This window comes from Rana temporaria, chromosome 12, assembly GCF_905171775.1.
Source record: "Rana temporaria chromosome 12, aRanTem1.1, whole genome shotgun sequence".
In the NCBI taxonomy this organism is placed as follows: domain Eukaryota; kingdom Metazoa; phylum Chordata; class Amphibia; order Anura; family Ranidae; genus Rana; species Rana temporaria.
The window spans coordinates 44,524,258-44,550,109 of record NC_053500.1 but is presented as its reverse complement, the minus strand read 5'-3'; the positions used below and the strand labels follow the sequence as shown (position 1 = coordinate 44,550,109).

General features: G+C 46.0%; 3 protein-coding genes across 3 annotated transcripts in view; 2 read left to right on the top strand and 1 right to left on the bottom strand.

Annotated features, from left to right (window-relative positions):
* Positions 1–6,809: 6,809 nt before the first annotated feature.
* LOC120918622 (protein ALP1-like) lies at positions 6,810–7,495 on the bottom strand. Its single transcript, XM_040330303.1, has one exon. The coding sequence runs from the start codon at positions 7,471–7,473 to the stop codon at positions 6,835–6,837; it is 639 nt and encodes a 212-aa protein (XP_040186237.1). The 5' UTR covers positions 7,474–7,495; the 3' UTR covers positions 6,810–6,834.
* Positions 7,496–7,713: 218 nt separating this feature from the next.
* On the top strand, positions 7,714–9,131 carry LOC120918621 (extensin-like). Its single transcript, XM_040330302.1, has 2 exons — positions 7,714–7,921; positions 7,999–9,131. Exon 2 carries the CDS (start codon positions 8,126–8,128, stop codon positions 9,050–9,052), a length of 927 nt encoding a protein of 308 aa, XP_040186236.1. The 5' UTR covers positions 7,714–7,921; positions 7,999–8,125; the 3' UTR covers positions 9,053–9,131.
* Positions 9,132–17,130: 7,999 nt separating this feature from the next.
* RAPGEFL1 (Rap guanine nucleotide exchange factor like 1) overlaps positions 17,131–25,852 on the top strand; it is a 108,298-nt gene continuing 99,576 nt past the window's right edge. The window contains exon 1 of the mRNA XM_040331183.1: positions 17,131–18,321. Coding sequence (XP_040187117.1) covers positions 17,931–18,321 — 391 coding nt within the window. The 5' untranslated portion in view covers positions 17,131–17,930. The remainder of the gene's footprint in view (positions 18,322–25,852) is intronic.

The following is a 25,852-nucleotide window of genomic DNA, read 5'->3' as shown; positions in this document are numbered from 1 at the left end:
AATGCCTGGTGTAAGGAGGGACTCTACTGGCAATGCCTGGTGTAAGGAGGGACTCTACTGGCAATGCCTGGTGTAAGGAGGGACTCTACTGGCAATGCCTGGTGTAAGGAGGGACTCTACTGGGAACGCCTGGTGTAAAGAGGGACTCTACTGGGAACGCCTGGTGTAAAGAGGGACTCTACTGGGAATGCCTGGTGTAAGGAGGGACTCTACTGGGAACGCCTGGTGTAAAGAGGGACTCTACTGGGAATGCCTGGTGTAAGGAGGGACTCTACTGGGAATGCCTGGTGTAAGGAGGGACTCTACTGGGAATGCCTGGTGTAAGGAGGGACTCTACTGGGAATGCCTGGTGTAAGGAGGGATTCTACTGGGAATGCCTGGTGTAAGGAGGGACTCTACTGGGAATGCCTGGTGTAAGGAGGGACTCTACTGGGAATGCCTGGTGTAAGGAGGGACTCTACTGGGAATGCCTGGTGTAAGGAGGGACTCTACTGGGAATGCCTGGTGTAAGGAGGGACTCCGATGACAGTGAAGATGGGAACCCCCCCCCCCCCCCTCGGCAGAAGACGTCGAAGAAGCCCGGGGCCCCCGCTCGTAAAAGAAGAAAGCGGGGGCCCCGGTAGAACGCCCCCCGGAGCTGACTAATAAATTACTTTAAAAAACCTGTGTAGTGTGTTTTTAAAAAAAAAAAAATCCGCCAGGTGAATGGGTAGGGGTACGATGTACCCCATACTCATTCACCTAGGGTGGGGGGCCTGGATCTGGGGGCCCCCTTATTAATTTATTATGTATTAATTTATTATTTTTTGTTAATAACAAAGATGTTATACTTACTTTCTCTGTGCAAGGGTTTTGCACAGAGTGGCCCCGATCCTTCTCTTCTGGGGTCCGCCCTGTGATGCTATTGGCTCCCACACGCATCGAGTGCCGTGTATACAGACGGCCATTCAAAAGAACTGCTGTTGAATGGCAAGAACGCGGTGACATCATCGACTACGACGAGCCGGCGCTCGTCACATTCGATGCCGTCGCCGCCGCCATCTTGCTACACCCTACACTATGCCTTGTATGCTACCACGCATGCGTCGAAGGCATGCGCGGGTTTACCTTTGGACAGGAAAGCGTATAGACGACCGGTTTTCTCGTCAGGAAACACTCTGCCGGGAAACCCGACAAGAAAATAGAGAGCAGGTTCTCCATTTTCCCGTCGGGATTCTCGGCTGTTTTCCTGACGGGAAAACTGCTAGGAAGCATATACACGGCCGCGATTCCTGGCCAAATACTCTCCTGGTAGTTTTCCTGCCGGGAAAACCGGTCATGTGTACGAGACTTTAAAGCGGAGCTCCACCCTAAAGTGGAACTTCCGCTCATCGGAACCCTCCCCCCCTCCGGTGTCACATTTGACACCTTTCAGGGGGGATGGGGGTATTTGCACCCACTTCCAGGAGTCCTCTCTGCGGGTAGTGCGTCACTTCCCGCCCCGCCCGTTGTGTTCTGGGAAACACTCGGCTCCCAGAACACAATGGGGACCAGTGAGGACAGCGCTGTGTGACTCGCGCATGCGCCGTAGGGATTCGGGCAGAAAATATTTACGTTAACAGAAAAAACACTACATGTCCTTTTTTTTTTTTCTGCAAAAACACACCAAACTTCACTTCGCTATTGTGAAATAGTCACATAGGAACAAATTGGATTTCTACCTGACGCGCACAAGTGTGAACAGGCCCTTGCATTGTCAAAAATACCTACAACGCTCCACGCTTTAAAGGGATGGCGACCACTTCCATAGGTGCTACAGATTGCAATGTACTCGCTGTATAAAGAGATGTTTTCAGGACGACACAGGATGGTGGAACCCTAAATTACCGAGCAGAATAAGGAGTAGGAAATGAGGCGGGTGTGCTACACATGGGTGAATCATGCTGTGTACCTGGAGTGGACTTAGGACAGGGGGAGGGGAGACACCACAGGCTGTCAGTGTAGTAAAGGAGGCGAGGAGGAGAAAAACCGTAGGAGGTGATGGTGGAAAAAGCAGCAAAGAAAGGTTATACCAACCGTGGAGATCGCGGGATGATTGAAGACAATAGAAAGGTGGCAGGAGACACAGGATATATATGTGAACAAAAAAAGGAAGATTTCCCTTAAAGCGGAACTTACTAAACAACAATGTCCTAAGTCTAGTACACACTATTAGAAAATTTATCGATCCCATATTGAAAACAAGAATGCCTAAAATAGTACAGAATTCTCAAACGACAGAAGACAACTTCCCACATGGGATTGATGTCCTTTTTTCCCCTCACAAATAGAGGCCCAGATTCAGGTACATTTGCGCGATATTTGCGGGGGAGCAGGACAACGATTTTGCCCTGCGCCCCCACAAATATTTTGAGCTGCCCTCGATTCACGGAGCAGTAGCTCCGTAAATTGCGAGGGCGCGCCGGCAAAATTGCCCGGCGTAAGCGCGCGCAATGTAAATGATCCCGCCGGGGGCGGGAATCATTTAAATTAGGCGCGCTCCCGCGCCGAGCGTACAGCGCATGCTCCGTCGGGAAACTTTCCCGACGTGCATTGCGGCAAATGACGTCGCAAGGACGTCATTTGCTTCAAAGTGAACGTGAATGGCGTCCAGCGCCATTCACGAATCACTTACGCAAACGACGTGAAATTCAAATTTCACGTCGCGGGAGCGGCGGCTATACTTTAGCATTGGCTGCCCCTACTATTAGAAGGGGCAGCCTTGCGCTAAAGTTGCCGTACGGAAACTCCGTACCTGGCTTGCGCAGGGCCCGCGCAAGTTTGTGAATCAGTGGTAGTATGCAATTTGCATACTACACACTGATCACAATGGGAGCGCCCCTTAGCGGCCCACGCAAGAATGCAGCCTAAAATCTGCGTGGCATAAGAGCCTTATGCCGCGCAGATTTTAGCCTGCAGTCGGTGTAACGAGGTTCCTGAATCAGGAGCACTCGTTACACCGGAGCAAGTAAGCAATTGCGCCGTGTAACTTATGGTTACACAGGCGCAATTGCTTCTTGAATCTGGGCCAGAGATTTATTTTGGTGGCATTTGATCACCTCTGCGGTTTTAGTTTTTTGGGCTATAAACAAAAAGACAGACAATTAAAAAAAAAAAAAAAATTAAACATATATAAAACATATCCAATAAAATCAAAAATCAAATGTATTCATCAATTTAGACCAATATGTATTCTGCTACATATTTTTGGTTAAAAAATCCCGATACGCGTATATTGAAGTGGTTTGCACAAATGTTATAGCGTCTACAAACTATGGGATATTTTTATGGATTTTAAGTATTTTACTAGTAGTTTTTTTACAGCGATTTTTAGCAGGACTGCGACATTGTGACGGACAAATCGGACACCTAACTGACACTTTTTGGGGACCAGTGACACCAATACAGTGATCAATGCAAAAACAATATGCACTGTCACTGTACTAATGACACTAGCATGGAAGGGGTTAACATCAGGGGCAATCAAAAGGGTTAAATGTGTCCCTAGGGGGTGCTTTCTAACTGTGGGAAAGGTGCTTTGCCTGGGGGAAGACAGAGATCCGTGTTTCAGAAACATCTTCCCCTCTGGCAGTCTGCCTCTCCCGAATGACATTGCGTCTGCCTGACCCGCTGTGTCCAGTTAAAGCGAGAGCGGGTCGCCGGTTGCGTGCGCCCCCAGATCCTGTGCACAAAATCACGTACAGGTATGTGATTTTGGGCAGGAGGGCCACCCGGACACAGTATATCTACGTGGAGCAGTCCAGAAGCAGTTTAACACAGGAGAAATTATCTGGGAACTATAATAAGTTCTCACACACACTGGCCTCCTGCTTCACGAAGGGTCTGATCAGGTCCGCCTGTCCGTTTTTCAGGTGGACCCGATCAGAAGGTTCATTCACCCCTATGGACTGGTGGGTGAAAACTGATTTGTGTCCATTTACCTCTACCTCCAGTCCAATCCGTTCCGCTAAAAAACAAACAAAGGGAGATCAGAGGGCAGAGTGCATTTACTCTTGGCTGCCCATCAGTGGCAGCTGGTGCTCAAAGTTTTTGGGGAGGGGCACAAACGAACTGAAAAATACTGAAACAAAAACATCCAATGCAGCCACTGTGCCATCATATGCAGCCAACTGTGCCCAGGAAATGCAGCCAACTGTGCCCATCATATGCAGCCACTCTGCCCATAGCAAATGGACGAAAAAACTCTGGATAGCCGCACTCCAAAATAACTAAAATAAAGTTGGTCTTTTATTCAAATGCACATGCATTCACCGCAAACAACAGATACAACAGATACAGGAATGGCCGACGCGTTTCACGCTGTACTTCAGCGCTTAGTCATGGCTCATTGTGCCCATAATATGCAGCCTCTGTGCCCATCTTATGCCCATCTTATGCACCCAACTGTGCCCAGCAAATGCAGCCAACTGTGCCCAGCAAATGCAGCCAATTGTGCCCATAATATGCAGCCTCTGTGCCCATCTTATGCACCCAACTGTGCCCATCATATGCAGCCAACTGTGCCCATCATATGCAGCCAACTGTGCCCATCATATGCAGCCAATTGTGCCCATCATATGCAGCCTCTGTGCCCATCATATGCATGCAACTATTCCCAGCCAACTGTGCCCAGCAAATGCAGCCAACTGTGCCCATCATATGCAGCCAACTGTGCCCATCATATGCAGCCAATTGTGCCCATCATATGCAGCCAATTGTGCCCATCATATGCAGCCTCTGTGCCCATCATATGCACACAACTATTCCCAGCAAATGCAGCCAACTGTGCCCATCATATGCAGCCAATTGTGCCCATCATATGCAGCCTCTGTGCCCATCATATGCACGCAACTGTTCCCAGCAAATGCAGCCAACTGTGCCCATCATATGCAGCCACTGTGCCCCGCCCACTGTCTGCCCTGCACTTACCCCATACGCCAATACTAGTAAAAAATAAAAATAAAAACCCAAATATCCCCTAGTTTGAAGACGATATATCTTTTGCGTTAACCAATCAATATACGCTTATTGGAAAAAAAAATTAACCAAAAACATGTAGCAGAATACAAATTGGCCTAAATTTATGAAGAAATTAGGTTTTTCAACTTTTTTTTTATTAAATGTGTTTTATAGCAGAAAGTAAAAAATGTATGTTTATAGCGCAAAAAATAAAAATAAAAATTGCAGAGTTAATCAAATACAGCCAAAAACAATCTTTATTTGTGGTGGAAAAGGACATACATTTTATTTGGGCATGACCGTACAATTGTCAAAGTAACACAGTGCCATATCGCACAAAAAATTACGTGGTCATGAATGGGGGGGGATTTAAAATCATGACATTGCACTTAGGCCCCATTCACACCTAGGCGTTTTTACGCCTGAAACGCACTGCTCACGAACGCGGGAGGGCAGATTTAACATTGTTTCCTATGGTGCCTGTTCACACCTGAACGCCTGAACGCCTGTCGCGCGAAGCTCAAACTAGTCCCGGACCTTTTTTTGTCGCGCGAAGCGCGCGACATAGGCGTTTCCGCGCGTTTTTTTTTACCATAGAAAGTAATGGGAAACGCGCGAATTGAGCGTATCGCGCGACAGCAAGCGTTTTTATGCGCGTTTTTACGCGCGTTTTGACGCCCATACAGCTCCAAAACAAAACAGGAAATGACATATTTTTTTACAGGAACTTGTGAAATCACCATTTTACTTTACTTACAATAAAGAAAAGTCACATTTTTCTCAATGGAGGCCGAATTTGATCGAACCCTTTCGATGCTGGAGCCTGAAAATTTCATCAGGATGGTGAAGGAGCACCCCTGTCTTTATGACAGCAGGGCACCGGGCTACAAAATGAGGACCACCCGTTGGGACGCTTGGTGTTCTATTGGGAGCCAAATCTACGAGAACTGGGCACGGATAAATAAGTCCCATGATAGCAAAGGTAAACTCTATCAAAAAACATAACAGAAATACAAAATGCCACTAATGAAATAATGGAATGATTGTTTGTCGTTACAGTAGGCATTTATTACCGTACCAATATGCTGTTAAGTTTAAAAATGTGTCTTTACAAATATGACTATTGTGCGGTCATGCGACATGGCTTAGAAACATAAATTGCGTTCTCTTCTTCCCACAAATAGAGCTTATTAATGGTGATATTTGATCCCCTCTGTGATTTTTAATAATCCAAAAATTTAGTGACATTTTTCAAAAAAAATATTATTTTACACATCTTTAATCTAAAAATATTAAAAAATTCAATCGACCTAGCGACTACAGCGTCAGGTGGGGACGGGGGCTACACAGGACCTACACTCTGCCTGCAGTGATCAGTAAATATATGTTCACTGCATTCATTGATACTGTGACAAGGGGATGGGGGAGTGGATTGGAGATCCAAAAGGGGATTGTGCCTACGTGTACTGGTGTCAATGTCATCACTTCCCTCTTCCTGTGTTTACACAGGAGGAGAAAGTGACACGCAGGGGGACACATATAGAGCCACTTAACCCCCGGATGTACCCTGGGGGTCCTGATCGGACCCCCAACCCACGTCTAGGCGGTCACTTACAGGCCCTTTATTAGACCACAGAATAAATACATAAACTAAGTTTACAATAGATAGAATGTCACTAATATAAAATGGCACACAATATCATAGGGCTATTGAACCCAATGATAAAACTGTATCAAAATAAAATTAGAATGAGACTTCTTAAAACATGAATCATTTTTTATTTTTTTCCACAAAACAGCATAGTAAAGAATATATTTCACAAAATAAGCGTGTCAAAAGCTGAAAAGTTCAATAAATTAAATGGAATTGAGCTGCCAAGGGACCTGCCCTTCAGGAGAGACAAAGTATGCGGCATACTGTTCACGGACATGTGTCCCCTGTGTGTTCCCACGTACACCAGTCCAATGAGCTCTTTCCAGAGTCTCATGGACTGGCTCCTCGTAATCTAGACCATCGCGCTGCCTGACAAAATTGTGCAAGGCACACGCCGCTTCTACAGCACTAATGGCATTTTGCATGTTGAGCACAATTGGTGTGTGGAGAACCCTCCACTTGTTCGCCAAAATTCCAAAAGCACACTCAACTACGCGGCGTGCTCTGCTAAGCCGGTAGTTGAATATGCGTTTGTCTTCGTTCAGATTATGTCCTGAATAAGGCCGAAGTAGGTGTGTGTTCAGAGCAAAAGCCTCATCACCCACAAAGACACTTGGTAGGGGAGGGCCGTTTGTGCCCGGGAGTGGACTATTTTGTGGAAGGTCCAGACCATCTGTTCGAAGTAATTGCCCAAAAGAGGAGTTCCCAAAAATCGCAGAGTCTGCACTACTTCCATAGGAACCAATGTCAATGTAGGTAAAGCAATAATTGGCATCAGCCACAGCCATTAAGACGAATGAAAAGTATTTCTTATAATTGAAATACTGGCTCCCACTAGCCATGGGCTTAACAATTCTGATGTGTTTCCCATCGATCGCTCCCAGGCAATTCGGAAAGTTACAGCGTTCCCAGAATACTTGGGAAATTTTTTCCCAGTCCTCTGCTGCCGGTTTTTTAAACACAATGGGTTTCAGGACTTCCCAAATGGCACTGCAGGTGTCCCGAATTATATAACTGGCAGTAGATCTTCCAATACGAAACGAGTAATGCAGACTTGCAATCGATTGTCCAGTTGATAGATACCTACAAAGAAAATAATATATATTATTTTATTTTATTTTTTACAGTGAAAATTCTAAAACTCAGATGGAAGAGTATAAGGGACGCCTACGCTCGCCAGCTGAAGGCACAGCGGGAGCAGCGCCGAAGTGGGAGTGGAGCATGTTCGGTGAGAGAATACGTTCATGCAAAGGAATTGGAGTTTCTGAGACCGGTGCTGGATTTGGGGAGGTAAACCATTATCTGTACTTTGCTCGGTAAACCAAATGTTTTAAAATTATTTTTGAATACATGATTTCTTTTTTCAGTACTGAAAGCTGCTGGGACGAGGCTGCCACAGCTGTAGTAGACAGAGAGAGCGTGGCAGAGAGAGGGGACAGAGAGAGCGTGGCAGAGAGAGGGGACAGAGAGAGCGTGGCATCGGGGGATCAAGCGATGGCTACTCTGGAGCCGGAACCGCAGCACTCCGAGGCATCAAATGCTAATGCAACAAGACCACTTGCAGAGCAGCCCCCAGTTAACATTGCGCATATTGGACCTCCGCGTGCTCTGCGTAGGAGGGCTCCTGCTCCGGATCCAGCCCTGGATCGTATGTTGGACATTATGACCAACATGTCTGACCGGATGAGCAATAGATCGTATGGGCAAAATGTAGCAAAATGTCTGGGGGAACTAATCGACAAAGTTCCCCCAAATCTGCAAGCGGTGGTGCTGTCCTGTACGGCTAGATACATCTCGACATTTATACCCCCGACAGACGCTGACGATTTATCCGAACCACCACCACCCTATGGCCCATATGCCAATAAACGGACCGAGCATGTCCCAACACCACCCACGACCCATTTCTCCCCACCACCCGTTACCCTTTGGACAGGACCACAGCTTTCCGACCAACCTCCTCGACCAACACCACCACCGACTTCTGCGCACCATCCTTTCACCACCACTCTAACTCATTTACCTCCTGTGCCAACACCTTCCACTCACACTTCTCTGAATCCTTTTCCTTATTCACAACCTTCTTCTTACCACCCTCATTCTCCTTTTCCTCATCTCTCAACACCACCTGTCACATACAGTACTCTGCCTCCTACAACACTTTCTTCTTACCACCCACCACCTTCTACTTACCCTGCGTTAACGACTACACCTACATCACATTACCCACATCGACCGAGACAATCGACTTTCAGGAATGCCCCAACACGAACACCACCACCACCACAAGCAACACCACCTTCCAATTGGTCAGGGGAAGACAGCACCACCTCCACTTGGCCCCCTTTTGCCCACGCACTGTCGGTCGCCATGTCACCGCACGGGGAAGAGGACTCCTCCCCAAATTTACAGCAATTGTAAATAAGGATTATGTATAAAACATTTTTGTATATTTTGTGTATTTGTGCACTTTGTGTATATTTTCCTAATAAAAAAAAAAAGACCCAATGTTTTGGTTGATTAAAATATTAAAATAATTTTGTTCCTACAGAATTTTTGTTTGGTTTTTATTACACATATATATATATATATATATATATATATAATAGAGTGTATTACATTCAAAGCGCTAAATAAAAATTACCTCAGTGTTATGATAAGTCGCTCCACAGGGGGGATACAGTTGCGGAAGTAGGTGTCCATCCTCTGCAATCTGTTGATCAACAATTCCAGCAACTCATCAAAGCTGTAAAGGAAAATGAAATTTAAAATTGGCAATGGATTGGTACTAGGGTTGCCACCTTTCCGGGATTCGCCAGAACAGTTCGGGTTTGGAATCATGTGTCCGGGTTTCAGACTGCCTGACACTCTGACAGATTTTTCTAACCAGAATATGGATTTCCGGCAGGGTTAATGGCTGCAGGGGATGAAAACTTACAACCCAGCAGCCACAGATATACCAGGATGAGATGTGCTATCTGCCAAGGGGTGAGTGAGCTCACCCTCCATCGCTGTCTAACAGAAGCACCCACCCCCTTTCTCTATCCTGCCTCTTGGTGAGTACACTAGGAAAAATCAGAGTTCTCACATTGGAGTCCTCTCCGTACATCAGAGATCTCGGTTTCCCCCTTAGATCATGGTTCACAGAGCATCCCTTATGTCTGAGTATCTTGAGGTCTCGCTTCAATCAGATTATGTTGGTTAACCCATACAGTGAAAGGGAAATCTGGGAGTTGAGATGCAAAAGGGTGACTGTGATGTAAAGGGGGACTCTGTGCACTGTAATGTAAAGGGGGATTCTGTGCACTGTAATGTAAAGGGGATTCTGTGCACTGTAATGTAAAGGGGGACTCTGTGCACTGTAATGTAAAGGGGGACTCTGTGCACTGTAATGTAAAGGGGTACTCTGTGCACTGTAATGTAAAGGGGGAACTTTGTGGACTCTAATGTAAAGGGGGAACTCTGTGGACTCTAATGTAAAGGGGGAACTCTGTGGACTGCAATGGAAAGGGGACTATTTTTATTATATTCATATGATTAGAAATGTAAAATACTAACAAAATATATGTATAGTTCATAGTATTAAAAAAAATAGTTGTGCACCGCAGAAGTGTACATGTTTGACTTGAAGAAAAGGTGGCAACCCAAATGGTACAATGTAAAAAATAAATGATTCCAGATCATTTTTTACTAACCTTTTTATGGACATTCTGGTGTAGTCCAGAAATTTGTCTTCATGGTCACGGAGGTCTTGGTACATCACCCAAAATTGCCCTCTTTCTTCCCGATCAGCAATGACGGGGTGTATCCAAAATCTGCGTTGCCTCTTCCTTTTTCTCTGCCTCTCGTTTACAAGATATTGGCTAGCAGTGGCTGCTGCCATGAACAAAGCCATCTCGTCATCACTCATTTTCACAATGGAGTCAGAAGCACAAGGATGACCCGGAAGAGGAATTATCACCCAGGAAGAGGAAAAAAAAACCTTTCACATAGCAACAAATGATGACAGAGGTGATCTATTTTACTATTGGTCAAAAAAAAAACAAAAAACGCTGGACGTCGCTCTGCTCAAACGCGCGCAAACGCGCACAAACGCGCGCAAACGCGCACAAAAACGCGCGAAAAAAACGCGCGTAAAAACGCCTGGTAACGCCAACGCCTAGGTGTGAATGCAGCCTTAGAGCCAGCTCACACAACATGCAGTCCAGTGCGTTTTTTTTTTTCTGCATCAAAAATGCATGGATAGTAGGTTATATGGTTTTCAATGACATAGTTTACACCAGTGAGGTTCCAGTGCGTACCAGTTTCACAAATAGTGTTGAGCAGAATATGCCATATTCGATTTCGCGATATATCTCGAATATATATTCGAATATTCGAGATATATTCGCTAAATTCGAATATTCGTGATATTTTATCGAAATTAAATGATTGCGATTTTTCGCTATTGCGAATGCGAAAATAATTGCGATTTTTTGATAACTGCGGTAGGAGCGCTCTGATTGGCTCAGAATATTCGTGATATTTTATCGAAATATCGCAACATGCGAATGCGATATTTATTGCGCAATTTCGAGAAATGCTGGAGGAGCGCTCTGATTGGCTCAGAATATTCGTGATATTTTATCGAAATATCGCAACATGCGAATGCGATATTTATTGCGCAATTTCGACAAATGCTGTAGGAGCACTCTGATTGGCTCAGAATATTCGTGATATTTTACAATACAAAATAATTGCGAATATTCGGCAAATGCGGAAGGAGCACTCTGATTGGCTCAGAATATTCTTGATATTTTACAATACAAAATAATTGCGAATATTCGGCAAATGCAGAAGGAGCACTCTGATTGGCTCAGAATATTCTTGATATTTTACAATACAAAATAATTGCGAATATTCGGCAAATGCAGAAGGAGCACTCTGATTGGCTCAGAATATTCTTGATATTTTACAATAGAAAATAAAAAGTGTTTTGCATTGGTGGTGATTCTTTACTCTATCCATCTGTCACAGCCGTTTGTCAATCAAACACCTTGAAGATTGAACACGTTCATGCTGCATGCTTTGGACTTTTTTTCACTTCACATATCAAAGACATTTTTATGAAAGATTATTTTTCTATTATTGGGACTATATTTCTTTATATATTTGTTTCACTGTGTATTTCACAAGTTATTTGCGCTTGCTTATTTTATAATTTGCCCACATGTCTTGTCACTAGACATATTTTTTATTCTTGTAGAGCGACTCCATTTTCTGTCTTGTATTAATTTATGTTGTATAACATTTTTGAGTTGCTGCTGTATTCTCCCCTTTTTTTAAGGTATGCGCAATTTTTTCCTTCTTACAAAAAATAATAATATCAAACATACAAATATTCATAACATACACATACACAAAGCCCCCCCTTTTGCATCAGAGACAATCAGAGTTCTCCTACCACAGTTATCGAAAATTCGCAATCATTTTCGCATTCGCAATAGCGAAAAATCGCAATTTTTTTTCTTTTTTTATAATTATATATATATATATATATATATATATATATATATATATATATATATATATATATATATATATATATTTTTTTTTTCTTTTTATTAAAAGGCCCAGAGGTCCCCAGGGCCCTAGATGTCTACCCCCCCGCCCCCCTTATTTTTTTAAATATATTTTTTTTATTTCTTTTTTTCATAAGGGGCCCAGAGGTCCCCAGGGCAACCCCCCCCAATTTGTGGCAATCGGCACCCCCTGCTTCTCACTGAATTTGCGGTAGCCCCCCCCCAGCGCTTCTCAACTTGAGGCGGCGGCACCCCCCCCCGGTTCTCTGCTCCAGGGGGCCCATGCCTGAAGCTGTGTAAGGGGCCCCATAATTCCTGATGGCGGCCCTGTGCAAAATGCATTACAAATCACACTGGAACGCACATGTCCTTTTAGGGCCAGCTCACACCATAGAAACACAGTCTGCATGTGCTCCAGATGCATTTCTTCATGCGTGTTTTTGACCCGTTACCTGTGCAGGGGGCGGACGTTCCAGTGCGTTTTTTGGTGCATTCCAGTACAGTTCAGTCCAGAAAAAAAATTCAGATTACGATTTAGAGCCAGTTCATACCATAGAAATGCAGTCTAGACGTTTTTTTCCAGATTAATTTCTGCATGTGCGTTTTTGACCCGTTTCCGGTGCGTTTTTTACTCACCTTAACCACTTCAGTACAGGGCATTTTCATCCCCTTCCTGCCCAGACCAATTTTTTGCTTTCAGCGCTTTTGCACTTTGCGCGGTCCCCACAAATAGAGCTTTCATTTGGTGGTATTTGATCATCTCTGCGGCTTTTATTTTTTGCGCTATAAACAAAACAAGAGCAACAATTTTGAAAAAAAAAAACAATATTTTTTTCATTTTGATTTAATAAATATCACATTTAAAAAAAAAAAAAATATGTTTTCCTCAGTTTAGGCCGATATGTATTCTTGTATATTTTTGGTAAAAAAAAAATCGTAATAAGCTTATATTGATTGGTTTGCGCAAAAGTTATTGCGTCTACAAAATAGGGGATAGATTTATTGCTTTTTTTTTTACTAGTAATGGCAGTGATCTGCGATTTTTTTAATTGAGACTGTGACATTGTGACGGACATATCGGACATTTTTGGGACCATTCACATTTATACAGTGATTAGTGCTATAAAACTGCACTGATTACTGTGTAAATGTGACTGACAGGGAAGGGGTTAACACTAGGGGGCGCTGAAGGGGTTAACATGTTCCCCAGGGAGTGATTCTTACTGTAGGGGGAGGGGACTCACAAGGGGAGGAGACTGATCTGTGTTCCTCTGTACTGGGAACACACATCGGTCTCCTCACCTCTGATAGGAGGTGGATCTGTGTGTTCACACATGCAGATCCACACTCCTGCCGTGATCGTGGGCAATCGCGGACATCGTGGCCGCCGGGCACGCGCACCGGGTCCCGAGCGATGCCGCGAACGCGCGCCCCCTAGCGGCCGGGAAGCCCAGGACGTCATATGACGAACACCCGGAGGGAGACAAGGTTCCTGCCGACGTCATATTACTATGGCTCGGTGGGGAACTGGTTAAATGGGGACATGGGCATTCCGGTGTGTTTTTAATGCGTTTTACCGCTTTTCAGTGCAGAACAATTGCTGCATGTTCTACTTTTTCTCTGGCACTGGAAACCATATAACCTACTATCCGTGCGTTTCTGGTGCAGAAAAAAAAAAAAACGCACTGGACTGCACAGGGTGTGAATCATGACTGGTTCACACCATAGAAACGCAGTCTGGCTGCGTTTTTGATGCTTTTCTGCATGCATGTTTTTAAAACTTTTCCGGTGCGTTTTTGATGCTTTCCAGTGCATTTTTTCATCTTAAATGGGGACATGTGCGTTTTATGTGTATTTTACCATGTTCCAGTTCCTTTTCTGCATGCGTGTTTTAGATGTTTTTCCGGTGCATTTTTTCTGCTTTTCAGTGCATTTTTTCCGCTTTTTTTTCTTCATCTTCAGGGCCAGTTCACACATGTGCGTTTTTGATGCAGTCCAGTCTGCGTTTTCCCCCTTTTTTTTTTCTTAAAGGGGTGGTTCACCCTAAAAACGACTTTCTAGTATTACATTGGCCCCCCACATTACAAAACAATTATGCCTATTATGTTTTTTTGTATGCTGTACATACCTTAGGAACAGCTAATTCACCCGTGGCTTCCGGGTTGCGAGTCCCGCGGGAGTGGGCGTTCCTAACATGCTGGTGATTGACGTGATGACCAAAAACGAGCTCCCCCCGTCGCGTAAGCTGCGTCACAATTGCCAAAAGGAGCCGAACGGCGGTGCGCAGGCGCAGTATAGCGCCGACTCGCCGCTCGGCTCCTTTCACCAATCGTGACGCAGCATACGCGACATGGGGGAGCTCGTTTTTTGTCATCACGTCAATCACCAGCATGTTAGGAACACCCACTCCCGCGGGACTCGCAACCAGGAAGCCACGGGTGAATTAGCTGTTCCTAAGGTATGTACAGCATACAAAAAAACATAATAGGCATAATTGTATTGTAATGTGGGGGGCCAATGTAATACTAGAAAGTCGTTTTTAGGGTGAACCTCCCCTTTAAGCTTAAATAAGTACATGTGTGTTACAGTTTGTTCTTGGTGCGTTCCAGTGCATTTTTGATGCGTTTTACAGAGTTCCAGTACCGTCCAGTGTAGTGCGATACATACTAGCTCATTATGCCTTTGTCTTGCAGGTTGTTGTTTTTTTTTTACTACCACTTTAAATAAGTACATGTGTGTTTTTGAGGCATTTTACGGCATTCCAGTGCAGATACTTTTCTGCATGCGCGTTTTTGACGCGTTCCAGTGCGTTTTTAATGCGGTCCAGTGCATTCCCCCCCCTCTGTTTTCTTAAACTTAAAGCGGTTTTATAACCGCTGAACTTTTTTTTTTTTTTTTAGAACCCTGTAAGGCAAAAGGCATAATGAGCTAGTATGCACCGCATACTAGCTCATTATGAAATGCATACTGTAGTGTAGTTCTACTTACCGTAGAACGAGGCGTCGGTAACTTACCTGGTCCACGCCAAGGTAGCTGACATGTTGCCTCGGCGTGTCTTCTGGGTATCACGGCTCCAGCGCTGTGAATGGCTGGCGCCGCGATGTCGTCACTCCTGCGCATGCGCGCAGGAGACTTCTTTCCGGCAAAGTCCGTCTACTTTTTTTTTCTGTACTTGCAAGCACTGGTTTGAATGCCATTAAAGACCATATAACCTACTTTCTTGCGTTTTTTAAGCAGAAAAAAAAACGCACTGAACTGCATGTGGTGTGATCTGGCCCTTTAAATGCATGCACCGTGTTTTTCATGTATTCCAATGGCTCTAGTTCACACCAATGCTGACAGTTCCAATTTCCGGTCAGTTTCTGCACTGGAATGGACTGCACTGATGTGAACTAGAGCCATTGGAATACATGGAAAACATTGTGCATGCGTTTGTAGTGCAGAAAAAAACGCACGGAACTGCATCGGGTGTTAACTAGCACTTAATTTTAAGAAAAAAGAAGGGGGGAAAATGCTCTGGACTGCATTAAAAATGCACATGCAGAAAAGCATCTGGAATGCATCCGGACTGCGTTGTTATGGTGTGAACCAGCCCTATAACCTACTATCTGTATGTTTCTGATGCAGAAAAAAAAAACGCATTGGACTGCATGTGGTGTGAACTGGCCCCAAAAATGCATGCCGTGTTTTCTATGTATTCCAATGGTTCACACCAGTGCAGTCAGTTCCATTTTACGGTCAGTTTCTGCACTGGAACTGACTGGCACGGACTGCACTGGTGTGAACTAGCACTTAAGGGAAAAATGCACTGGACTGCATCAAAAACGCACCATGAACGCATTAAAAATGCACATGGAATGTATCCGGACTGCGTTTCTATTGTGTGAAGCAGCCCTATAACCTACTATCTGTGCGTTTCTGATGCAGAAAAAAAAACGTACTGTACTGCATGCAGTGTGAACCGGTCCTAAGAGAAAAGAGGGGGGAAAAAATGCACTGGACTGCATCAAAAAACACAGACAATCCCCCGGACTGCGTTTCTATGGTGTGAAGTGGTCCTTATAGCATAGAAATGTCCTGAATAAAGCATGTCTGTCCCTGGGAGTGTGAATGAGGAAATTTCCTTTAGAAGGTAATACTTGGGGGTGATAACAGAGAGGGGGGGGGGGGGACAGGCCAGACACAGCCATGTGGAGAAGGTAATACTTGGGGTGATAATAGAGAGGGAGGGGGGACAGGCCAGACACAGTCATGTGGAGAAGGTAATACTTGGGGGTGATAATAGAGAGGGGGGGACAGGCCAGACACAGTCATGTGGAGAAGGTAATACTTGGGGGTGATAATAGAGAGGGGGGGACAGGCCAGACACAGTCATGTGGAGAAGGTAATACTTGGGGGGTGATAATAGAGAGGGGGGGGAGGCCAGACACAGTCATGTGGAGAAGGTAATACTTGGGGGTGATAATAGAGGGGGGGGGGGCAGGCCAGACACAGCCGTGTGAAGGTAATACTTGGGGGTGATAATAGAGGGGGGGGGGGCAGGCCAGACAGCCGTGTGGAGAAGGTAATACTTGGGGGTGATAATAGAGGGGGGGGGCAGGCCAGACACAGCCGTGTGAAGGTAATACTTGGGGGTGATAATAGAGAGGGGGGGGGGGCAGGCCAGACACAGCCATGTGGAGAAGGTAATACTTGGGGGTGATAATAGAGAGGGGGGACAGAAAAGACACAGCCGTGTGGAGAAGGTAATACCTGGAGGTGATAATAGAAAAAGGGGGGGACAGGCCAGACAGCCGTGTGGATGGAGAAGGGTGCAGGAAGCAGAGCCAGGTAAGGTAAACGTATGGAGGGAGGAGGAGGGAGGAGGGTCAGCAGAGAGGGAGGGGTCAGACGCAGCACGCAGTCCCTGTCCCCGCCCCCTGCACACATCCTCAGTGTGGGACCCTCCTCCCTCTCCTACACCAGCATTGGCTGCACCTAGACCGGGAGCATGGAGCTGACTGCAAGCCTGCACACCTCTCTAGCAGCACAGGGTTTTCCTGCTGTCACTTTCACAGCTTTTAATTAAAGCCTCCCCCCATCCCCTCTTATCCAGCACTCCCTCCCCTTCTCTCCCTCCCTCCTCTGGGAAGCTAGGGGGAACAAAGGAGGAGGGGGGACAAGCAAAGAGGGGCAGACTGAGAGCAGAGAGAGAAGGGGGGCAGGTGAAGAATCATCAGAGAAGAAGGATTAGACATCTCTGGAGCAGAGAGACAGCTGGGAAGAGACAGGTGCTGTCTATCTATGTGAGGAGAACGCCTGGCACCTGCTGGAAGACAAGGGAGACAGAGGACGGTCATCTGATTTCAAGGAGACCCCCCCCCCCCTCTTCCCTAAGGACTATCACAGCTCCACATTACCAGCCCATTTCATTTTCCCTTTATTACTGACAACTGGGGGAATCCTGACACTATTTTTGGAAGGAGGAGTCCTTTTTGGCTCTATCCATTCTCTACGACCGATCTGATGACACCGGGATTTTGGGTGCTCTGGAATTCCATCCTTATTGGACGCCCTCTCTTTTCCTTTTTTTTTTTGGCTACACCGTAGATTTCCATAGCCAATCCCTAATTTTCAGGCGTTTGCCCATAGGGATGCTCGGGATATCTTCTTAGCCCTCCTAGTGCCTCGATCTTTTTGGGGGGGCTCAGCCCCCTTTTCCATTCCGCTTTACTATCATCAGTTCCCCTTCCAAAACCATGAAGCCTTTGGAGAAATTTTTAAAGAAGCAGAGCTCCCACATCTCGGGTCCTAAGCACCTCCACCGAAGGCAAAGCGTGTCCAAAATTCTGCCCTCGTTCCTGAGGGATAATCCGGGGGACTCGTCCGGTGGGGAGAAATGCGAGGAAGACCCCAGCGCTGGACCCACGCCTTCCCACGACTGCTTGGAGCTGCCGGATGGACTGCGTTCCCCCCTGTCCTTCTCATCCGATGAACTGTCGCCTTCGGAACCGGTGACCCCACCGCCTGGGTCTGGTGGATGGACGCTCTCTCCTCCTGGTCTGCTGCTTGCCCCGGATACCCCAGAGGCTCTCCTAGGGAGGGTACTGGACCAGTTACTAACTGCCCCGAGACTAAGCGATGCAGCTGGTAAGTAGAGTGAAGGAATGAGCTGAGATATAAGCATGTCTTGTATTTAAGATCAAAGGTTAAATGTTCTAAGATATAATCATTCTTATTTGCCATACCAGTCGTTGTTTTTTACAATGAGAGCTGAAGGTAACAATAACAAGGCTGAACTATTGAACATTATGACACGTGTGTTATAGCTTGGTGAATTAAGCTGTGGGTGTAACGTTCTTGACTAAAATAGTTTTTGGTGGTACCAAAGCCGAGTTTGACATTGTAGTCCTCCAGGACAACGAATATGGTTCTTCTGCGCTGTAGTCTGAATAAAGTCTAGTTTGGTGGTTGGCACTTCCATGTCCAGGCGTCGGTTCAGCTTAGCAGTTGGCTGGTATTGGTGCAAGGAGTATGTGTTTTCCCTTAAGGCCCGTACACAGGATCAGAAAATCGGAGGTAAAATTTCATCCGATGAACAATCTGGCGATTATCGGATCGTTAGTACGGTGCTTTCGACAGCCAATTTCGAATGACGAAACCTGGATGTGCAGGCTATAAATGTTTTGTCGTATCTGAACACAACGTCCAATTTTCATTTTTAATTGGTTCAGTTTTTGTCTGAAGACGATCGTAAGAGCAAGATTACGCATGCTCAGAGACGAAAGAACACGTACAAAACAGTTTAACACGTTACATCACTTCTGAAGTTGAATTTGGTCGTACGATAATTTTCGTATGTTGAGTAACCTCTTCACTTTCACTTTCAACGGGACTAGCATGCAACAAAAAACTGACAAATTTGTTCGATAATCTGATCGTGTGTACTAGGCTTTAGAGTAACTTTACTTTTTTACGTGGAAGAACCCTTGAAATAACTTTCAGGCCTTGTGGTGCCCATACACTTGACAAAATATCGTTTGAATATCTGTCATTTGGACAGTTTGTTTTTCATCCAGTTGATGGGAACAGATCGAAAATCAGTTTGAACTGTTTGGGCCAAAAAGGAAGGAAAAGTTTGAAAAACTGCCGAATGGATGACAAATTGAAAGGTTAATATGTTTCTAGCCTGTTTTAAAAATTTGAACTGTTGGTACTGCACGTTAGGGAACCCCTGACAAACATGTACTATACTGTATCCATAACTCGGGGGGATATTAGCACGGTGGTCATTGGGAAGAATGCTCTTTACAATTGTGGTCATTGGGGGGGGGGAAAGCATGTCCCTTGCATTCGTGTTCAGGGGGAAGAATGTTCCTCGCGTTGGCGGTCAATGGGGAAGAATGTTCCTCGCGTTGGCGGTCAATGGGGAAGAATGTTCCTCGCGTTGGCGGTCAATGGGGAAGAATGTTCCTCGCGTTGGCGGTCGATGGGGAAGAATGTTCCTCGCGTTGGCGGTCGATGGGGAAGAATGTTCCTCGCGTTGGCGGTCAATTGGGAAGAATGTTCCTCGCGTTGGCGGTCGATTGGGAAGAATGTTCCTCGCGTTGGCGGTCGATTGGGAAGAATGTTCCTCGCGTTGGCGGTCAATTGGGAAGAATGTTCCTCGCGTTGGCGGTCAATTGGGAAGAATGTTCCTCGCGTTGGCGGTCAGATGGGAAGAATGTTCCTCGCGTTGGCGGTCAATTGGGAAGAATGTTCCTCGCGTTGGCGGTCAATTGGGAAGAATGTTCCTCGCGTTGGCGGTCAATTGGGAAGAATGTTCCTCGCGTTGGCGGTCAATGGGGAAGAATGCTCCTCGCGTTGGCGGTCAATGGGGAAGAATGCTCCTCGCGTTGGCGGTCAATGGGGAAGAATGCTCCTCGCGTTGGCGGTCAATGGGGAAGAATGCTCCTCGCGTTGGCGGTCAATGGGGAAGAATGCTCCTCGCGTTGGCGGTCAATGGGGAAGAATGCTCCTCGCGTTGGCGGTCAATGGGGAAGAATGCTCCTCGCGTTGGCGGTCAATGGGGAAGAATGCTCCTCGCGTTGGCGGTCAATGGGGAAGAATGTTCCTTGCGTTGGCGTTCAGGGGGAAGAATTTTCCTTGTGTTGGCGGTCAATGGGAAGGGTGCTCCCTGCATTGGCGGTCAGTGGAAAGGGTGCTCCTCTTTATGCCCCTTTCACATGGACAATGCTGTTGACTTGTGATCCATGGTAGATCCCTTTGCCAGCATGAAGCTGGCCTGCAGTTAGCAGGTGACTTTGCCACCTCCAACACACCAGTTTGATAAGGGATTTCACTCTGAAATCCCTGTTGACCACACTGTAACTGCGTAATTAGGATGCAGTGTGGTGGTGGCGCGGCCTTACCCTACTTTTTTTGCCACAGTGCACGCAAAGCCTCGCATGTGCGACAAGTTGAAAAGTTGAATTGAGCCATCTGACAGTCACTGCCGTGTCAGAGGTTACTTATCTAAGAGGCAGAAATTTGTATATTGCTCGAAGAACCTATAGAAACCTCCTGAAGGAACCTTACGGTTCCAGGAGAACCGGTGAAAATGGGGTAAACCCCCCCCCCAAAAAAAACGCCAAATGTGGCAGGGGAGGAGGACTTGAAGCTGAACTTCCCCCTTTGGGTGGAGTTCTGATTTAATGTGAATTTGACCAAGGAGTGTATAAAATATTATATATATATATATAATATATATATATATATATTTTTACCCTTTTTGACTTGGATTGTAAAGGTATTGGCTCCAGGGCTGTGATCCTGACTTCACCACCTTACAAATTATTGACCCAGAACAAGTCTTGAAGGAGATCTTTCAAATTCTGCCTGGTTGCATGTTGGCACGCTAGACAATTAAAGGCAAAGAGTTTTGCACCTTTAAGAACCAAGGTAACATTTCTATCCATGATGGTTGCTCCTATATTTGTCCTCGGAGACCTATGCCACATGAGCTGCTTTGTATTGTCACCTGATTAGTAATATACAGAAATCTATTTTTGCACTTGTGAGTAGCCCATGATGTGTCATGGACCTTAGACTGGAAGGTATGACCTCATGAAGTGCATGTCCCATTGATGACAATCGCTAGGCGTGTAAAGCATAACGTAAGTAGTGTATGAAAGGGTAAAATTGAAGACATCAAGATGTTGAATCTTTTTCAAATCGTATTAATAATAATGTACACTGGACATTTTACAACCTCTCCTGAAAGATTTAACTTGACAGATAGTAACCGGTGTTTAACCACTTCAGGACCATTTTGCTGGTCAATGACCGGGCCACTTTTTGCTATTCGGCACTGCATCGCTTTAACTGACAATTGCGCGACGTGGCTCCCAAACAAAATTGGCGTACTTTTTTTCCCACAAATAGAGCTTTCTTTTGGTGGTATTTGATCACCTCTGCGGTTTTTATTTTTTGCGCTATAAACAAAAATAGAGCGACAATTAAAAAAAAAAAAAAATGAATATTTTTAACTTTTTGCTGTAATAAATATCCCCCGTTTTTTATCCATCCGTTTGCGGATGGAAAAGGGACATACATTGGTCCCTATGTGATTGCGGGTGTCAGCGGATAAACATCAGGGCAGGAGTCTCCGCTTGTGTGGATGGGCACAGCTTGAGGTCATGGGAAAGCATAATAGGTGGGTGTCCTCTGTCAAACTGCATGTTGCGATCAAAATTGCCACAGAAATGTGTACCTACTCAAATGATGTCTGCTTGCAGGCGAGTGCTTAGGGTGAAGACATGGATCAACTACCTGTTGTTGTGTTTTTTTTTTTTTTTTTTTTTTTTTACCGCCCCCTTACCCGTGTGAATGGAGCCCAAAGCTGGTTACACAGATGGGTGGGATTTTATTTGTTCAACCAGCGGGCTGAATGAAAAACTCAAATTCTTGCATCCACACCAACATGTGGATGCAGTGATCTCCCTCGCTGCACTATATTGTATTCTGACAGTGGATACTCCCCCTGTCAGAATACAATGATCAGAACTACAGTCAGTGGCTGCAGCAACTGATCGAATGTCAGTCTAACAATTGGCTTCCGTTGAACACAGGCTTCTTAATGCAAGGAAGGTAAAACATTTTTTGACATCAGCATCCCCCCTCACCAATACTTACCCGAGCCCAAAATTCGATCCAGCACTGTACACATCTGCAGCTCTTCTCTCCCCTCACTTCTGTGCCTCGCTGGTGTGGTGAGGCATCGGGAGCTATTGGCTCCCAGTATTGTCAATCAAATCCAGTGACCAAGCTCCGGGGGGGGGGGGGGGGCGAGGTTGAATCTCACTGTCTGTGTCAATGCTTGAGAGCATGCATGCTTGAGTGCCCCCATGTGAAGAGGCTTCTCATGGGGGCACTGGACAGGGAGGAGGGGCCAGAAGCGCCGGCGGGGGACTGGCTAAAAGGAGGTAATTCCATTTCACAGAGCGGGTAAGTATACACCTGTTTGTTATACACCTGACAAGCATGACCCATTCAAGTGAATGAGGCCGCTCTGCAAATGCCCTGCAGTACAGCAAACAGGGGGTTAAAGCAGGCTGTGTTGTTGTGTTTTTTTCCACCACCTTCTTTAACCCTTTTTATCCTGCAGAAGCATGCAGTTGGGGGGTACTTGCAGAGTGGCCCTATTTACTTGAATGGGTTGCGTGTGGCAGGAGGTAGCACCCACCAAAAGCAACAGGGGTCCTAATTCCTGCAGCGGCATGTGTAGAGATTGGGGTGGGAAAACCAAAACTCCCTTCCCCCTAACTTTATCCGTGAATGAGCCCTAAGGGTGCCATTGCTGAATGCATCCAAGGGCCCATTCACAAGTGCAGCAGGATCCAAGTGTGTTTGAGAGGTGGTGAGGAGTTGATATGTTGCCTGATTTAAACCCATGGTAGCCATGCAATGCACGCTGTGGTAATATGGCAAGTAGAGGTTTAAATCCAGTGTGAGAAGGCCACACTGTGTCCAGTGAGCTTTGACGTCTCCCATGATGTTCAGGTAGATCTCCAACTCTTCAAAGCGGAGTTCCACCCAAAAGTGGAATTTCCGCTCTAAGCACTCCTTGCCCCCTTACATGCCACATTTGCCATGTCATTTTTTTGGGGGAGGGGGGGCTGGGTACCTTCTTTTTTAGTGGCACTTCCTGTTCCACTTCCTCTTCTCGGCCGCCTATGTGACTCCTCCTCTCACAGTAGGTGGCCCCTTCTTGCCACCAATCTTCAGGGACAAGAAGATTCCTCTTCGGGTCCCAGAAGATTGCCTGGCCAATAGCAGAGCGCAGTGCGAGCCCAGCCGTGAAGCTGTGATCTGTCACGGCCGGGTGCCCACAGTTGCTATGGCGGTGCTGTGGAGAGTAGAAAGGCTCCGTGCGGCCGCATCGCTGGACTGTGGGACAAGTAAGTGTCTGAGTGGGAAAGCTAATCTAATGTACTTGATATCAACCTCTTGTTATCCAATGCACTGTAGAGTAGAGGGGAAAGGCCAGAACTAGGAACCAGCTGGCCTTTGCCACAGTGTGCATGCACTGACGGAGGAGATATCAGAATGGACCTTATCTGCTGTTCCTTTTATTGCCCAATCAGCAAGCTATGCTCTATATCATGGGTGCTCAACCTGTGGCCCTCCAGCTGTTGCGGACCTACAAGTCCCATGAGGCATTGCAAGGCTCACAGTTACAAACATGATGGGAATTGTAGTTCTGCAACAGCTTGAGGGCAACAGGTTTGAGCACCCATGCTCTAAATCTATGCAGTATATACTGCAGTCGCAGACAAGGATTTGGCTGTGCCGTCCTGTAGTAGGGGGACCTGGATTCCAAGACTGGCTGAACAGAATTACAAATGTGTAAAACGGTCCCTATATATGTATTCTAACTGTAAATTTTAGCAGCGTACCTAGCTTTTAGCTTAGGTAGTGTCCCAGTATACACATGTAAGGAAAAATATGGAGAAACTAAGAAAATAAATAGAAAAAAGCTATTTCCTCTTATTACACCTGGGGTGGGGGGTTTACTAAAACTGGTGCGTAGTAACCAATCGGCTTCTAACTTCAGCTTGTTCAATTAAGCTTTGACAATAAGTAGGGTTGTCCCGATACTAGTATCTGTATCAATACTGAGCATTTGCGTGAGTACTTGTACTCGCGAAAATGCTCCCGCTGCTTCACCCAATACTTTTTTTTTTCGGAGAGCGGAGCAGAGATATCCACGGATATGTCACTAATGAGGAGAGGAGAGCTGCTGTCGCCGTCTAGTCCCCAAAGAGAAAGCCAAGCCCTCCCACCCCCATGACAGGTCAAATCGCATGACAAGTTGCACCCTATTGTTGACAATGGAACTGTTTGAATTTGTAATGCCGCACCGATTTGCCAAAAGTAGGGCAACAGCTACTTTTTCAATTTCAAGTACGACTTGCATAGACATCTGTGCATAGTCGCACAGATGTCAGCCAAGTCGCACAGATGTCAGCCAAGTCGCACTGACTTCAAGTGAAGTCGCACAATTTCCAAGCCTCATTCAGTGTGAAACCTAGAAGCTGGTTGGTTACTATACACCACTTCACCAGTTTTAGTAAATCTCCCACATAGAAAATATAGGGCTCCATTCACAAAGCAGTATGTTTTCCCTTTTAAAAATGTGGTAAAATGCTGCTCTGTGTTTTTCAAAATGTTTTTTGGGAATTCACAAAAAAGCTACTAAAATACTGCATGAGTTATTTTATGAAGTATTTTAGTAGTGAAAATATGTGGTAATTTAACGCCTGGCATTAGCCAGAGTATTTATTAGGAGTGGGCGGCCACCCGCATCATTAGCAACCAGTAAATCGCATGGTTTTTAAGGAGTGGGCAGCTGCGGCATCCTTCATAACTGAAGAGTCGTCAGCGGGGTTCTCCGCTGACAGCTGAATGCAAAAAAAATGCAGAAATACCAATTTATTTATTTTTTCAATAAAATGGGTCCCCCTCACAATCCGTACCAGACCCTTATCCAAGCATGTAGCTTGGCAGGTCAGGAAAGGGAGGGGGATGAGCGAGCGCCCCCCCCCCCCCCCCCCCCAAACCATTTCATGCCACATGCCCTCAACATGGAGAGCTCCCCCAAAGTGTATTTTGTGCATGTACTTGAGAGAGGAGCCGGACTGCAGGAGTTGGGAGTAGGCAGGCCTCCCCCAGAGGCAATCTGCCACCTTTCTCCATGCCCCGGGTGGCAATGGCGGGTGTGTGAGGGGGTCCTCCCACACAGCCCGCCCTACCTGCTCTGCTTTGAAGCCCAACGTGGTTTGATCCTCCACCTTGAATCTATAAGATCTAACTCATAGTTGGGCTCCCAAAATACAATCCGATAAATCCAGACCAATGCCCTGTCTTTGCGTACTGACATGCTGCTCCCTGTTGTTGTCTGGATCTTGACATGTAGTTAAGACTGCTTGACGTGAGTGATTAACCACTTGCCAACCGCCCTATAGCCGTTTTACTGCTACAAGGCTGCCGCGCTGCACATGATGTGTGTGTATGTGTGTGTGTGTATGTATGTGTGTGTGTGTGAGATATACATACACAGGGCTTGACAAATTTGTTTTGAATCTAGGGGCCAGCTAAAAAAGTTAGGAGCCAGGCTTTTTTTTTGTGTAGTGTGGGTTGT

What these genes read in the sequence shown, in the direction of transcription:
- LOC120918621 (XM_040330302.1), top strand. Translation starts at nt 8,126, where the DNA reads ATGGCTACTCTGGAGCCGGAACCGCAGCACTCCGAGGCATCAAATGCT.
- LOC120918622 (XM_040330303.1), bottom strand. Translation starts at nt 7,473, where the DNA reads ATGGCTAGTGGGAGCCAGTATTTCAATTATAAGAAATACTTTTCATTC.